The 13,666-nt window shown below is 47.9% G+C and overlaps 1 protein-coding gene across 1 annotated transcript in view; it reads right to left on the reverse strand.

The window, feature by feature from the left end:
* apc2 (APC regulator of WNT signaling pathway 2) overlaps window positions 1-11,187 on the reverse strand; it is a 31,825-nt gene extending 20,638 nt beyond the window's left edge. The window contains 5 exon segments of the mRNA XM_042342864.1: window positions 817-930; window positions 1,726-1,834; window positions 2,576-2,753; window positions 3,788-3,878; window positions 11,053-11,187. Of these exon segments, the coding sequence (XP_042198798.1) occupies window positions 817-930; window positions 1,726-1,834; window positions 2,576-2,753; window positions 3,788-3,878; window positions 11,053-11,187 (627 nt within the window).
* Between the last annotated feature and the right edge of the window lie 2,479 nt (window positions 11,188-13,666).

Consider the following 13,666-nt stretch of genomic DNA (forward strand, 5'->3'; position numbering starts at 1 on the left):
CCATCCCACAGTCTCTTCACCCCATTCCCTCCCGTGCCTCCTTCAAGGCCCGTCTCAAGACCCTCCTCTTCGACCGCACCTTCAGTCACCCTCCTACCCATACCCCACCCCTGCCCTCTACCCCTCCTGATCCCACCCCCAGCTCAGGATGCAAATCCCTGACTCTCCGGCTCCTCGGGACATCCTCCTGCCATGAAAGGCTCTGCGTAAATGTAATTTGTTGTTGGTGCTGTTGTTCTAACTGAGAGAGGTATTTTGGAGGACTTGGATCAGAGAGAAAAGATTGATTTCTTCAGAAATATCCTTGTGGAATCACGCTCTCCAAATAGCAGAGGGAGCAGCTATTTATATAATCCTGTGCGGTTTGCAATGCTCCACCTGTTCAGCATCCGAACATCTGTTAGTATAAGGCAGTAGGGAAGCCGAAGTGAAATTGAAATGGCTTTAAAACATAATTTAAAAACAACTTATACTTGTATAGCGCCCTTCAAGTCGGAAAGATGTCCCAGGGCGCTGGACAATCAGGGGCTTGGGACCTGGTTTGAGCCGGGAGTTGGGGTTCAGGTGGGGTGGAGGGCAGGATGGGTGGGGGTAGCAGGAGGCACGGTCGAAGAGGAAGCTCTTTAGGCAGGACTTGAAGGAGGCAAGAGCCATTAGAGATAAGATTAGCTTCCCTTGGTGCTCCCAGCTGTAAAGCATAGATACGATGCAATTTACATTTATATATAGCACCTTTCCTGTCAGAAGAATGTTTGTTTCGAAGATAAGGGTTGAGTCTGCGGTCTGAGCGGCTGTTATATTATATGCGGACTGTACCTGGGTTTGTCGGGTTAGCTTATCGCTGGTCCCGTATCTCTCCTCAATGATCGCTCGGATCTGATGAGCCTCAAATTGAAGCTGTTGTCGAATCAAATCCATCTCCTTTGAAACCTGAGAAGAGATTGTCCTCGTTTAGAGAAAATAGCCCCGGATCTCCGACACCACTAAGTGGCAATTATTATAATAATAATAATAATAAGCCTTGCATTCGGTATTGCGCCTTATCACCACATTGAGACGTCTCAAAGCGCTTCACAGAATATACTGTCAAGTGAATTGACTGTGGGTTTTGTGGGCGAAAAGCGGCAGCCAATTGCGCACACAGCGACCCACAGACAGTCGTGGATTGAGTGACCAAATTGTTTTTCATCCAATCCAATCCCATCCCATCCCTCCATCTGTCTATCTATGATAAAAGACAAGAGCGAAAGGCTGTTTGAACGCGACTCACTGCACACCTCACTCAGCTCACGGTCCGACGCACACAGCTGTGTCACTGCCTTCATCGGAGCGAGCTTTGCGCAAATGCAAGGGGACGTTTACTTTTGGGAGGCGGTCGGGCACGTTTCATCAGAGTAAGGGTTTGGGGCAGAGGTTCCGGCAGAGCTCAGCGATGTGCATGTCACAGGAAAAAAAAAATCGTATGAATTATTATTTTTCAAATAAAAAGAAATAATAATTTAGTCGCCCGACACGCCACTGGGACGCTGCCGGGCGCAAATGGCTGCTGCGTTTCGCTCACACAAGACAAAGTCAATCGGCTTCACAGTATATCCTGTGAAGCGCTTTGAGACGCCTCAACGATGTGATAAGACGCTGCATCAAATGCAAGGACTATTATTATTGCTATGGGGTGGCGGGTGGGAGGAGAAGGACTCCCTGCTCCCCCTATTGCTCGATCCTCACCGTCTTGATTTGAGAGAGGTCGTCAGCCCGCCTGGCGAGGTTCTGGATTTGCGTGGAATAGAAGAGCTTCTCTTTCTCCTCCTTCTCAATCTCCAAAAGGAGCAACTCCCTGAGAGAGAGAGAGAGAGAGAGAGATGAGAGATGTTAGTAGCAGCAGCATCACAGCAAGTGAGTCGTAAACACACCCATCCACACGCTCGCTAACACACTCCCGGATTCCCGACTAGGGCCTCGGAGAGTGGAACAGTTAGCGGATCATAGCGCTGAGGGAGGGAGATGGGGCAAGATGACCCGAGGCACAGTCAGAGAGGAAAGTCTTCAGTAATCTGACGATGGGGCAAGGAAGAGGCCAGGGGTAAGGATTGAGGCGGAGAGAACCGCAGGTTCAAGCGCAGCGGTGCAAAGCACGGCCGGCGATGGTGGAGCGGAGGGGCACGAGGGCATCTGCAGGAGGACGGAGCCAGCTGAACGAAGGGTGCGGTTGGAGGAGTGGGTGGGGGGGGGGTGCGAGTGCAGGCTGGAGAGGTGTATGCGTGTGTGTGGGAGGGGGGGTTGGGGGGTGTTAATAGGGCATGAAGTGATTTGTACGCAAGTGCGAGGATCTTGTAATCGATCCATTTCGCAATGAAAACCAACATGTGATTGAACACACAGAGGGGGGGCTGGGAGTGGGGTGGGGGGGGGGTGGGGGGAGGGAGTGCGTGGAGGGGTTGTATGAAGTATAAACACGGGGAGGGTGTTGTTGGGTTGAATGGCTTTGTGGTTTCCGTGTCACTCACGAGCTGCGACTGCAGTGAAACGTGATCCTGACGAGGAGTTGGCGCTCACGCACCCAATCGCCACGACGTACCTCTCTTTGTTGAGCTCCTCCATGCGCTCGCCGCTGTTCCCCGCGACAGCCGCGAACCCGTGCCTCTGTCGCACGCCAGAGTTCCCTTGGCTTCCCTCAGCCGCCGGCACTACCCCGAACCCCTGCTGCCCCGAAGGCCAATCGATGTCGCAGAGATTGGCGACGTCTGCGTTCAGCTCTGATCGAGAGAGAGAGAGAAAAAAAAACACATCGCAAGACGGGTTTCGGATGAAGACGGCCGTAAGCACGGAGGCCCACGGTGGAGCAGAGGGGGGACGAGGGACGCGCAGGAGAGGGCTGGGGCCGGCTGAGAGGAGACAGAGGAGCAAATAGGCAGGCGAGTCCCATCAGATCTCGTTTCACCAGAACGCCCGTCACAGCATCAAGCTGCTGCTGCTTTTTTTTTTAATCATTAAACGAGACAGCGACGCATCCGTCGTACGCGAATCCGCCAAGAAACTACATTTGCTGGGGTTTAAGATTTGCGTCCGTTCTCTTAAACGTTACACGTGTTCGCTGTCCTCGGCGGCCGGTCGAGTCGATGCCCCGCTACTTTGGGGTCAAATCCTCGATCCACGACTGTTTGCGGGGACACTGCTGTGTTGGCAATTGGCTGCCAATTTGCGCTCAGGCAACAGCCCCCAGAGAACAGCCAGGGAGAGTGAGTGATCAATATTGTCTGGGTGAGGTGGGGGAGTGGGGTGAGGTGGGGGGCAAATATCCAGTTAAAACTCAGCCTTAATGACAAATTTGAGCCTGAACTCGCAACCTTCTGAATCCTCGGAGGCAAATGCTACCAACCAACGAGGGTCAGACTGACACACACGCACGCACGACGACGATTAACATCGTCCCACCTAATTAATTCTCAGCTAACGTTGAGGTGACGGATCTCATGAATGGGAGAGAGAAGAGAGGGAGAGAGAGAGAAACAAAAATACCCCACACAAACAGCGTCGTTCAAAATTCAGGGCCCTCTCCCTCTCCCTCCCCCTCCCCTCCCCGAGCACTATCGTTGGCGCTCGTTAGTTGGAATCGGAGAGAAATAAAATGCGATGGACGGCTGCGTAAAGGGGCCCCCTTTTGCTATGTACAGTACACAAACACACACACCTCGTCCCTCCTTCTCAGACCCACACACACACACACACACACAGAGACACAGCACCCCGCAGACACGCACACACACGCATACATGCAAACACATCCTACCTTTCAGCTGGTCCAGGATGTCGCTCTTCGCGCTGGAGGTCAGGCTGGAAGCCTCACTCTCCAGCTTGTTCTGTAGCTGCCTGAGCATCTCCTGCAGCACATAATTGAGTGTGATCAGAGCAGCCAGCATTGTTGCCAGCAAAGCGGCACTGTTACAGCGTCACAGACACCTCTCCTTTAAAGGCTCCGCGCTTTAAGGGGTGGGGGAGAGAGAGAGAGAGAGAGAGAAAAAAAAAGACAACCACAGTTTGGCTTCAATCGAAACGGCCTTCACTTCATCCTGGCCTTCGTTTTGTCCGTGGCTGGCCTGCCTGCAGCTGCCAAGCGGCTTATTCCGTGCCGCGCTCTCACGCCAATGATAAGACTGAGCACAAGTCACGGCCATCCACTGCTCTCGGCAAAGCAGGCGAACGCTATCACAGTCAGGGGCAGGCCAGGCCGGGCTCGAGTCTCTTGTTATATATCCTCAACTCCACCGGCTTCTCCGCTGACAGGTTAAAAAGTGGATCCACAATGTCCGTCTGTTCGGTACATTCTGACCTCCCTCAAGATGAAATGCACCTTCTCCAGTGTAACCAGTGACACTGCAGAACAAGCGATGCAATAAACAGCGACACCCTTGCAAATGCAAATGTACTCATTGATCCTTTGATCTATTCTCTCCCCCCCCACGCTCTCTCCCCCCCCCCCCCCCTCCACTACCATCAACCACCCCAGGATAGATCACTTTAATTACTGCAATTAATCAATAATAAACCCATCGACTGCTGCTGACTTCTGCTTCGTTAGCTGCCCACCTTATTGCTGAAATAAATCCTAAATCCTTCTGTGATAAACATCACCAGACGTTTATGCAGTAGTGCTTTGTATGCTCTGTGATAGTTTCGCTGCTGCTCGTATCTAGGCTACTGCACTGCTCGGCTTTTACCTGAAGAGGCCCTGCGTTTTATTTAACCTTGTCACTGTTTGACGGCTAACTCAGCTTAATCACACACCGCTACCCCAGCTCCCTTGCGGTGAAACGATACGAATCTCTCCCAGCGCTCCAGCGGACGAAATTCGGAAGCGTTCCTGGATTCCGCCTTCCTGCAGCTCCCGTCAGCACGATGGAGCCGGCTGAGACCCTATAACTGGAGCAGGAGGCGAGGCTTATGGTTGGAACCCATTCAACAGCTGCGCTTTCGCAGGGAATCACTTCGGACCCAGCGCTGGGAGCGGGAGTCACTGGGACCGAGATTCCCAAAGACAGGGGCCGCTTCCAAAGCGTCACCTCCGCACATCCAGTCGTTTTAGAGACAGGAGAGAAACGCACATCGACTCTCAGCCCTGCTTCCTGCAGCTGCACCTTCGTCTAACGAACTAAAAGAGGAGTCGTTTCAGCGCAGGGCTGAGTCACACAGGCTTTCTCTGCCTGACGCCCATCCACAGCCCTGGTTAAGCGTACATCCTGGAGGATGGCTTTGGAGATTGAGGTGTTCCGAGGCTTGTTCGAACCAGAGCCACGTCCGATATTATTCCGATCAGCGTCTAGATCTTCTGATGCGAGTAAACTGTGCTAACTGCTTCCCACAGCAATACACAGAGCACGCAACACACACACACACACACACACACACACACAGCAACCATTTACAATGCAACCACCGAACCAAACGCACCCCATCAATGCAGCACCAAATCGCTGTGTCATTCTGCCAACAAACTGCTTCAACGTGCAGCATCAGCACAGCTTCATCAAATAAACACCACCGTCTTGTTTCCGTGCCAGCGTTGGGTCAGTCAGCTTGGTTCTCCTCCACAGGCCAGAGACAAACGGCTGCTATGTTAACAGCAACAACCAACAACTTGTGTTTATAATAGCGCCCCTCACGCAGGGTAGAGTCCCAGAGCGCTCGACAGTGGCCGAGCCGGGAGGGAGAGTGGAGGCGACTGCAAAGAGGAAGATCTTCAGGCGCGAGCTGATAATGGGGAAGGAGGTGGGACAAGGCGGAGGGGTAGAGTGTTCCAGAGTTTGGGGGTGTAGTGATGGTGGAACGGAGGGCACGAGGCACAAACAGGAGCCGGTCGAGCAGAGGCAGCAGGCGGTGGGTTGGGGAGTAAGCAGATCGGAGAGGTAGGGAGGTGGCAGGGTAAGAAGGGACTTGAAGACGAGTGTGAGGATCTTGAAATGTCTACGCCCAAGTCTAATGGCCGTTCTTTCACAAAAGTGCACAGTCACCACACTTTACAATATAAAATCGTGGAGTCCTGTAGCTCAGTGGTTAGAGCACTCGCTTTGCAAATGAGAGACCTGAGTTCAATTCCAGGCAGAGGGCGAAACCTTGGGCAAGTTTCCTTACTCCACACAGAGCCCTAATAATAATCCCTCCAAAACCAAAAACAATAATAAATTGGTCATTTTCAATCTACGACTGTTTGTGGGACATTGCTGTGCGCAATTGGCTGCTGCGTTCGCCCACAAATATACAGTCAATTCACTTTACAGTGTGTTCTGTGAAGCGCTTTGGGACGTCTTCCCGATGTGAAAAGCACTATATCAAATGCAAGGATTATTATTATTATTATTATTATATCCTGTGTTGTGCTTGGAGACCTCCTCCTGACGTGAAAGGTACTAAACCGAATGTGAGGATTATTATTGTTATTATTATTATTATTGCAAGTTTTAAAATACTCAATTTGAAATGTTGCTTACGTTGCAGATGAGAATCAGAAATGTAATTAGAACACTTACCCCACTGAGCCTGTGCGGCCAGATTGTTAGATCTCGATAGATCTTTTAATCCCCATTTTTTCTCCATAACCCTTCAATGCACTTACGTCCCAAGGCTCTATCAATCTCACTTTAAACATCCGGATCAATTCCGCCTCTGCAGCTTTGTGTTCCTATGCCCTCCACATTTTTGCAGCCAGGTCTGTGTTCTGGATGTGACTAACTAACCATCCCAGCTCTACGCTTGAGATTACTATCTAACTGTTTTGGATGCCTTTACCAAAGGTGCAACAAGTTGGCCACTATTTGGCTTGAGAAGGCATTAACTCGAGGAATTATTTCACACGTACCATGTATCGATCCATCCGGTTCAGTGGGGCTGGTCCTTTCAAGAAAAAAAATCTATAAAGATAATAATCCTTGCATTTGATATAGCGCCTAATCACGGAATATATCGTAAAGCGGATTGAGCTGTTTATTTTGTGGGCGAAACACGTTCAGCCAATTGCGCACAGCAGTGTCCCACAAACAGTCACGGATTGAGTGACCATTTCTTTTGGAGGGATTATTACCCCCCCACAGAAAGCGACCTGCCAATTGACTAACAACCAGGTTCCTACTTACTGCTAAGTCAACAGCAGCATGTGGAGTAAGGAAACTTGCCTAAGATTTTGCCCTGACCGGGAATCGAACCCGGGTCCTCTTGCTTGCGAGGAGATCGCTAACCAATACCAACGCGGGACTCCACAAAATGATACGATAACAGGAGTGGAAAGAGGGAAATGCTGAGATCAACTCAATGCTTTTTTTTTAAAAAGAGGAAAGAGAGTTCTTTGCTCTTCAAGGTGAAAAATGGCAGGGAGAAGGGACTAAGGCTTTGCTCCTGGTGCTCCGTCCTTGGCTCTCCAAGTGATGCCTTCTCTTTGACTGTGCCTTCAGCTCCCCTCTCGACTCTCTTCCCCCTCCTCGCTCCCTCCCTTCCCTCCCCTCACCCTGACCATTTCCCCCCTCCTCGCTCCCTCCCTTCCCTCACCCTGACCATTTCCCCCCTCCTTGCTCCCTCCCTTCCCTCCCCTCACCCTGACCATTTCCCCCTGCTCGGGTCATGACCCAACTGTGCAGCGCCTTGGGACGTCCTCCTGACGTGAAAGGCGCTTTATAAATGGAATCTTGTTGTTGTTGTTGTTCAATTCTGCTTCACCAATTCTCTCCTGAACCGCACTCTCTTTGTGTCTGACTGAATCACAGAATGCCACAGACCGCTTAAAGGTTATTGAGTGCAGAGGAACAGTTCAACAATCAGCTCGACAAACCCCAAGTGTAGGTCAATGGGATCCCGGAGGCACTTGCGGGTGAAACGTGCCAGAAATATTCAAATCGTTGTCGTGTGGCATTAAAATCATCGCTTGGCAACACTGGGGCTAAGGTACAGCAATTGTTAGACTTGCAAACAGGAAGAAAAAAAAAACTAGGTCAAAAAAAGAAGCAAAAGAAATCATTGGAATGGAAATTTCTGTTCAGCTGCTTTAAAATCCTTCATAAAGCTCACACATTTTTGCGCACAAAAATACACAGTCGACTCACTTTACAGTATATTCTGTGAAGCGCTCTGGGACTCTACCCTGCGTGAGAGGCGCCATATAAATGCAAGTTGTTGTTGAGACTTCTAGAAGACGCGGTAAGGCGCTATATCAATTGAAAGGATTATTGTTATTATATAATATTCGCAGAAGGTGGTTTAATCAGAATAAATGACTGATATTCCACAGGGTCAATTTGATGAGAAACTCTTCTCTGGCTTTCCTATTTTCTAAGGGTTTGTTAATAAATCGTATCAGTTGGGACCGTACAATTAATATGACTTATGCAAAGTAAAAGTTATGTCAAACTTGCATCGCATACGAACTCTTGAACAGGTCGTGGGCAGATTTAGGATTTAGACAATTATACGATTTATGCGGATCAGACTTATGCAAGTTTTACTGTTACAGCACAGCAATGAAATTTGGTGACAAGTTTTGTTTCCTAACTTCATTTTTTTTAAAAAAATGACTTTATATTTTGGTTAACTGTGAGAAATATCGAAAAACATCTCGCTGGGAATTAATTGGTCCCTCGAGGACTTTTGAAAGAGATCTCGCTTTCCATTTCTTCAATGAAATTCACCGATGGGATAAATATTTCACGATCACATGTTGAATTATGTGTGGATCGCGACTCAAAAAAAATTCCATCCAGCCCAGGAACCAAAGGCACGAGACTGAAACACCAGAGCTAACTGGTTAACTGATCTGCATAGTGCAACGACTGAAGCCAAACACAGATGGTATACGAGGAGAGAGGGTAAGCGTAGACGGGTGTAGCAAACCATCTGTCACACACACAGCAATGCTAATTCAAGCAATACATTATTACAAGCTTTCCTCAACGTTCTTGAATCAATGCTGTGTGCCGCTGAATCCCGAACGACCCATGTAATCAGCATGGAGATGACAGTCAGACTGCCTAAGCCTGGCACTCATGTATATTTGATGCATCTTCCACAGAATTGACGGAGAATAATGAGTATCTATTTGCAAAAGCTTGCCAGCGAGAATCTCATGCTGTTAAATGAAGCATCGACTTAGCCCATGAATTTCCCTTCCATTACTGCTTCTCTACTAATGGCACAAGACGTTATTGAATCCTCTGTAGTTGCGTCTGAGATTTTCTATGCAAACCCCTTCCCTAACCCCCGCCTTTCCCCCCCCCCCCATCCCTCCAGTCGCATAGTAATAACCACAGGAATATTTGCTCCAAGGTTTGCAGATCAATCGAAAGGTGAGGCTTGTGGAAAAGACAATGATAATAATCCTTGCATTTGGTATAGCACCTTTCAACAACAACAACAACAACTTGGATTTATAATAGCGCCCTTCACACCGGACAGCGTCTCAGAGCACTTAGGAGTTCACATCAGGAGGGCATCCCAAAGGATCAACGAATCACTCCAAATCCATTTCCCCTTCTTATAATAATATAATAATCCTTGCATTTGATATGGCGATTTTCACGTCTTCTCGACGTCTCAAAGCGCTTCACAGAATAGACTGTAAAGTGAATTGACCGTATATTTGTGGGCAAATTTCCTCTGTAGATGGACAGACGGGCATTCAATCCACGACTGCTTGTGGGATACTGTTGTGCGCAACTGGCTGTCACGTTTCGCCCACAAAATATAATGTGAAGCGCTTTGAGACGTCTCGAAGACGTGATCAGGCTCCATATCCAATGGAAGGATTTTGCCTGGCTCCCTCCCTTCATCTCCTTCAAGGCAAGTCTCAAGATCCTCCGTTTTTTGACCGCGCCTTCGGTCACCCTCCTCCACTCCCTGATCCCAAACCTCTCCCCACCCCCCTCATCGCTTCGACCCATTTCTATGCTCCTTGTTTCAGTATCTCAAATCAGTAAGAAACAGACAAAAATAATCAAAGGCACGAAATTCATCGGGACATCTCAGCAGTGCTATCCTGACAACCATATCACTGACAAAACACTGGTACAGGCCAGAACCTACAGTGAGGTTCCCACGCCCACAAAGAATCAAACTTTCGGAAGTATCCAGTCTTATGAGCCGAGCAGTTAATCTTTACTCCACAAAGCACCCAGTTAACAGTCAACAAGAAAGAACGCAGAGATCCATGGCAACAACTGGATATCCCAAAGCCTCGCTTTATAAAGCAAAACTGAACGCAGAACTTCCCACAGAAAAGATACCAAGCACACAGAGTCATTCTGTCTAAATTAAGCTGTGATACTTTGAAAGTATAGGATGGTATCGGGAATTTAATTGTCTTTTGCTAAAGTGAGATGTGGCCTAAGGGAAGTGTGCTATACAAACGCAAGTTTGTATAAAAAAAAAAGCTATGTTCGGAGACTTTGCCCATCTATTTCACTGTATTTTATTTTAGTCTATTCAAATCTAATGTTGTACACACAAAAATTATTTCCCCCCCAACAATGATGCTGCTCCGAATGTCACATCACGGAAAGCTGCTTCCTGGAACTGCTCAACTTCCCAACATCAACATTAAATGGGGGGAGAGTTGGTCAGAGTGAAACAACAGCAACAACAATAACAAATTACATTTGTATAGCGCCTTTCACGTCAGGAGGACGTCCCTAGGCACTGGACAGTCAAGGATTTGAACCCAAGCTGGGGGGGGGCTGGGATCAGGAGGGGTAGACGGCAGGGAGGGTGGGGGTAAGGAGGGTGACCGAAGGTGCGGTCGAAGAGGAGGGTCTTGAGAGAGGCCTTGAAAGATGCAAGGGACAGAGCGAGACAAAGGGACTGTGGGTTGGAGTTGGAAAGGGTGGGGGCAGGGATGCTGAAGGCCCGACCGCCGATGGTGGAGACAAACTTTGGAAGGGTTCAGCTTGCATGAGATGTTCAGAAAAGGATTACTGCCTGAGCAATGGCCAACGCTGACGTGAATTGTTCCCTGGAGCCCTCAGTCGATGCGAATGCCAATGAGCATAAACCTCCAGAGTGAGTTAGAAGAAAGATCCTCACCTTCATATCCAAGGTCTCCACCTCTAGCTTGGACAAGTGGCTCGAGTTGTCCTCCAGTTCCCGGCGTAGGTGGCAGTTCTCCTTCTTCAGGGCTTGGACCTGCCTCACCAGATGATCGTATGTAGAACCAGACATCCTGAGTTCCTCCAGCACCTAAGCCACAAACTCATTTTTATCACTAATTTCGAAAAGAAGCAGCGACTGAAGAGAGACCAACGAGAAACCATTTAATAATAATAATAATCGTTGCATTTGATGTAGCGCCTTATCACGTCTCAAACCATTTTCCCTTTAAATGGACACGTTTCGCCCACAAAATAGACCGTCAAACCACTTTGAGATGAAGATCGCTCGAAGACGAGATAATGCGCTACATCAAATGCAAGGATTATTATTATTATTATTATGATCACTATAAGAAGTTTCCACAAGAAGTTGACGTGCATACGTGAAGCTCTCAGTCAGGTTTGGAGAGTCGTAAACCCGGTGATGAGTTTCCCCCGAATGTCAGACCAAATAAAAATCTAACATGTGAGAAATGGCAATCGGGTCGGTTTCATTGTCCCTTTGTGTAAATAGGAAGGAAGCTGATTTATTTTCAAAGCCAACGTGTAATCCCTGGTTTATACGAAAGGGAGAGGATGCTTCACTCCAGGTAATCAGGGCAGATTTCCCTTGGGCCCTTATGAATCACTGCGGTCCAGTATTAAACCTGCTATTCCGACACCATCTCCATAGCAACACCTAATAAAAACTAGAGCAGTATTTCTCCAGGCCAGAAAAATAACATTTGTCTGAAATGGAGGGAACACTTTTGTGCTTAATAATAATAAAAATAATAATCCTTGCGTTTGATGTAGCGCTTTATCGCCTCGTTGAGACGTCTCAAAGCGCTTCACAGACTATATCTTAAAGTGGATTGACTTGTGCATTTATTTTAGTTCTTTTATAAATGATTCCAAATTTTTTTTTTATTTTTTTATTCGGTTTGGAGTTATCGGTGGATTTACGAATGGATGCAGCACCAACAATTGGGAGCCCGAGAGGGGTAGGGGAGCAATTAGTATTTCCACCCTCTCCCCTCCACCCCCGCCACCTTACCAACCATCACTGATCAAGCTTTGGGAGCTACAACTTTTATTTTGCTTGGAAATGATGTCTCTCTCGTGGCATCTCATTACCAATCGTCGAGTCCTTTTATTGCTGCACGTCCGGGGGATGGAAAAGCCATGTCCAATTTAGCCGCTGCATTCATTGCGACTTATGAATCTTTGCCAGAAAGAATATATATTTTACCCTCGGGCTACAATTTCTTAGCCTCTTTCTTTGACGTTTTCACCGATTCGGCGATCAAACTGCCAAGGCGGAGGTGAGTCCTGTGATGTGCAAATCATTTAAGTGCATAAAAGGTAGTATTGCAGGTCTGAGCACCATAGCAACTTGGCGAATTACTGGACATTTATTATCGGCCCACATCTGCCCCTTAGTTACTGACTGGCACACGTTTCCCCCCCCCCCACCTGCTGAAAATCCCCAAATATTTCCGTTGGCATCTGAGACCCTAACAAAGCTAAATAATGATTCAGTTCACAAGAAAAAAAAAACCCTGGGCGAAAGGAAGTCTGGCCAAGTAAAGCCAACAACAACTTGTACTTATGAAGCGCCCCTCAGGCGGATTTAGGGTCCCAGAGCGCAACAGCCTGATACGAAGAGAAAGGAGGGAGAGCGCGGTGTGGCGGAGCGCCGAGGCAGCTTTTAACACGGTTCCAAGGCGACAGCAACTCCGAATTAAAGTGCATTGCACTTACTGTGACGCGAGTTCAGTTCCAGTCCATTGTATCAGGTTAACACCGAGAATCTGAACCAGGCGACTGTGTTGAAGTGATGGACTCAGTTCTTACCGATCCTTAACATATGTTTGGAGGTGGATCCAGCACATCACTCATGGTGTGTGTCAGCTTGGCTCAGTCTTTAACACCCACTTCCCTCGCCTCCGAGCCAGAAGCTTGTGTTCAGAGCCCAAACTCCATACCGGGACTGGGACCTCAGTGTAAACAGACACTCCACTGCAGTCAAAATAATAGTAATCCTTACATTCAATAAGGACATAGCGTAAAGTGTAGTGATTGTGCATTTTGTAGCGATAACGATCCAAATATAAATCACATTTTTTTTTGAAAAACCACTGTGGGATCAGCTGCCACGTTTCGCCCACAAGATACACAGTCAATCCACTTTACCATATATTCTGTCAAGCGTTTTGTGGCGACGGACTCAATGACGCGATGAGGTGCTATATCAAATGCAAGGATTATTACCTTTTGTTATTATTATTATTAAATCAATATTTGTTCCCAAAACCCTATACTATACTGTGGTGGCCCTTTTTTTTAAAAAAAAAAGCTGAAAGGTGACTGGACTTCACGAATCAGGCTGATAAAGTGTTAAACATTAAAGAACGTGATCACTAAATTTGGGTGAAATCCGTGCCTTTACTTAGTCGTGTAATCAGAGAGAGATTGCAAGTTAATCGCATTGATCGAACCTCTGATCGATCCCCTGCTAAAAGCTTCTTCAACGAAACAGTTTCCAATCTTGTAAGCGTGTAACTGAA

This window comes from Callorhinchus milii, unplaced genomic scaffold, assembly GCF_018977255.1.
Source record: "Callorhinchus milii isolate IMCB2004 unplaced genomic scaffold, IMCB_Cmil_1.0 Scaffold21, whole genome shotgun sequence".
Lineage (NCBI taxonomy): Eukaryota > Metazoa > Chordata > Chondrichthyes > Chimaeriformes > Callorhinchidae > Callorhinchus > Callorhinchus milii.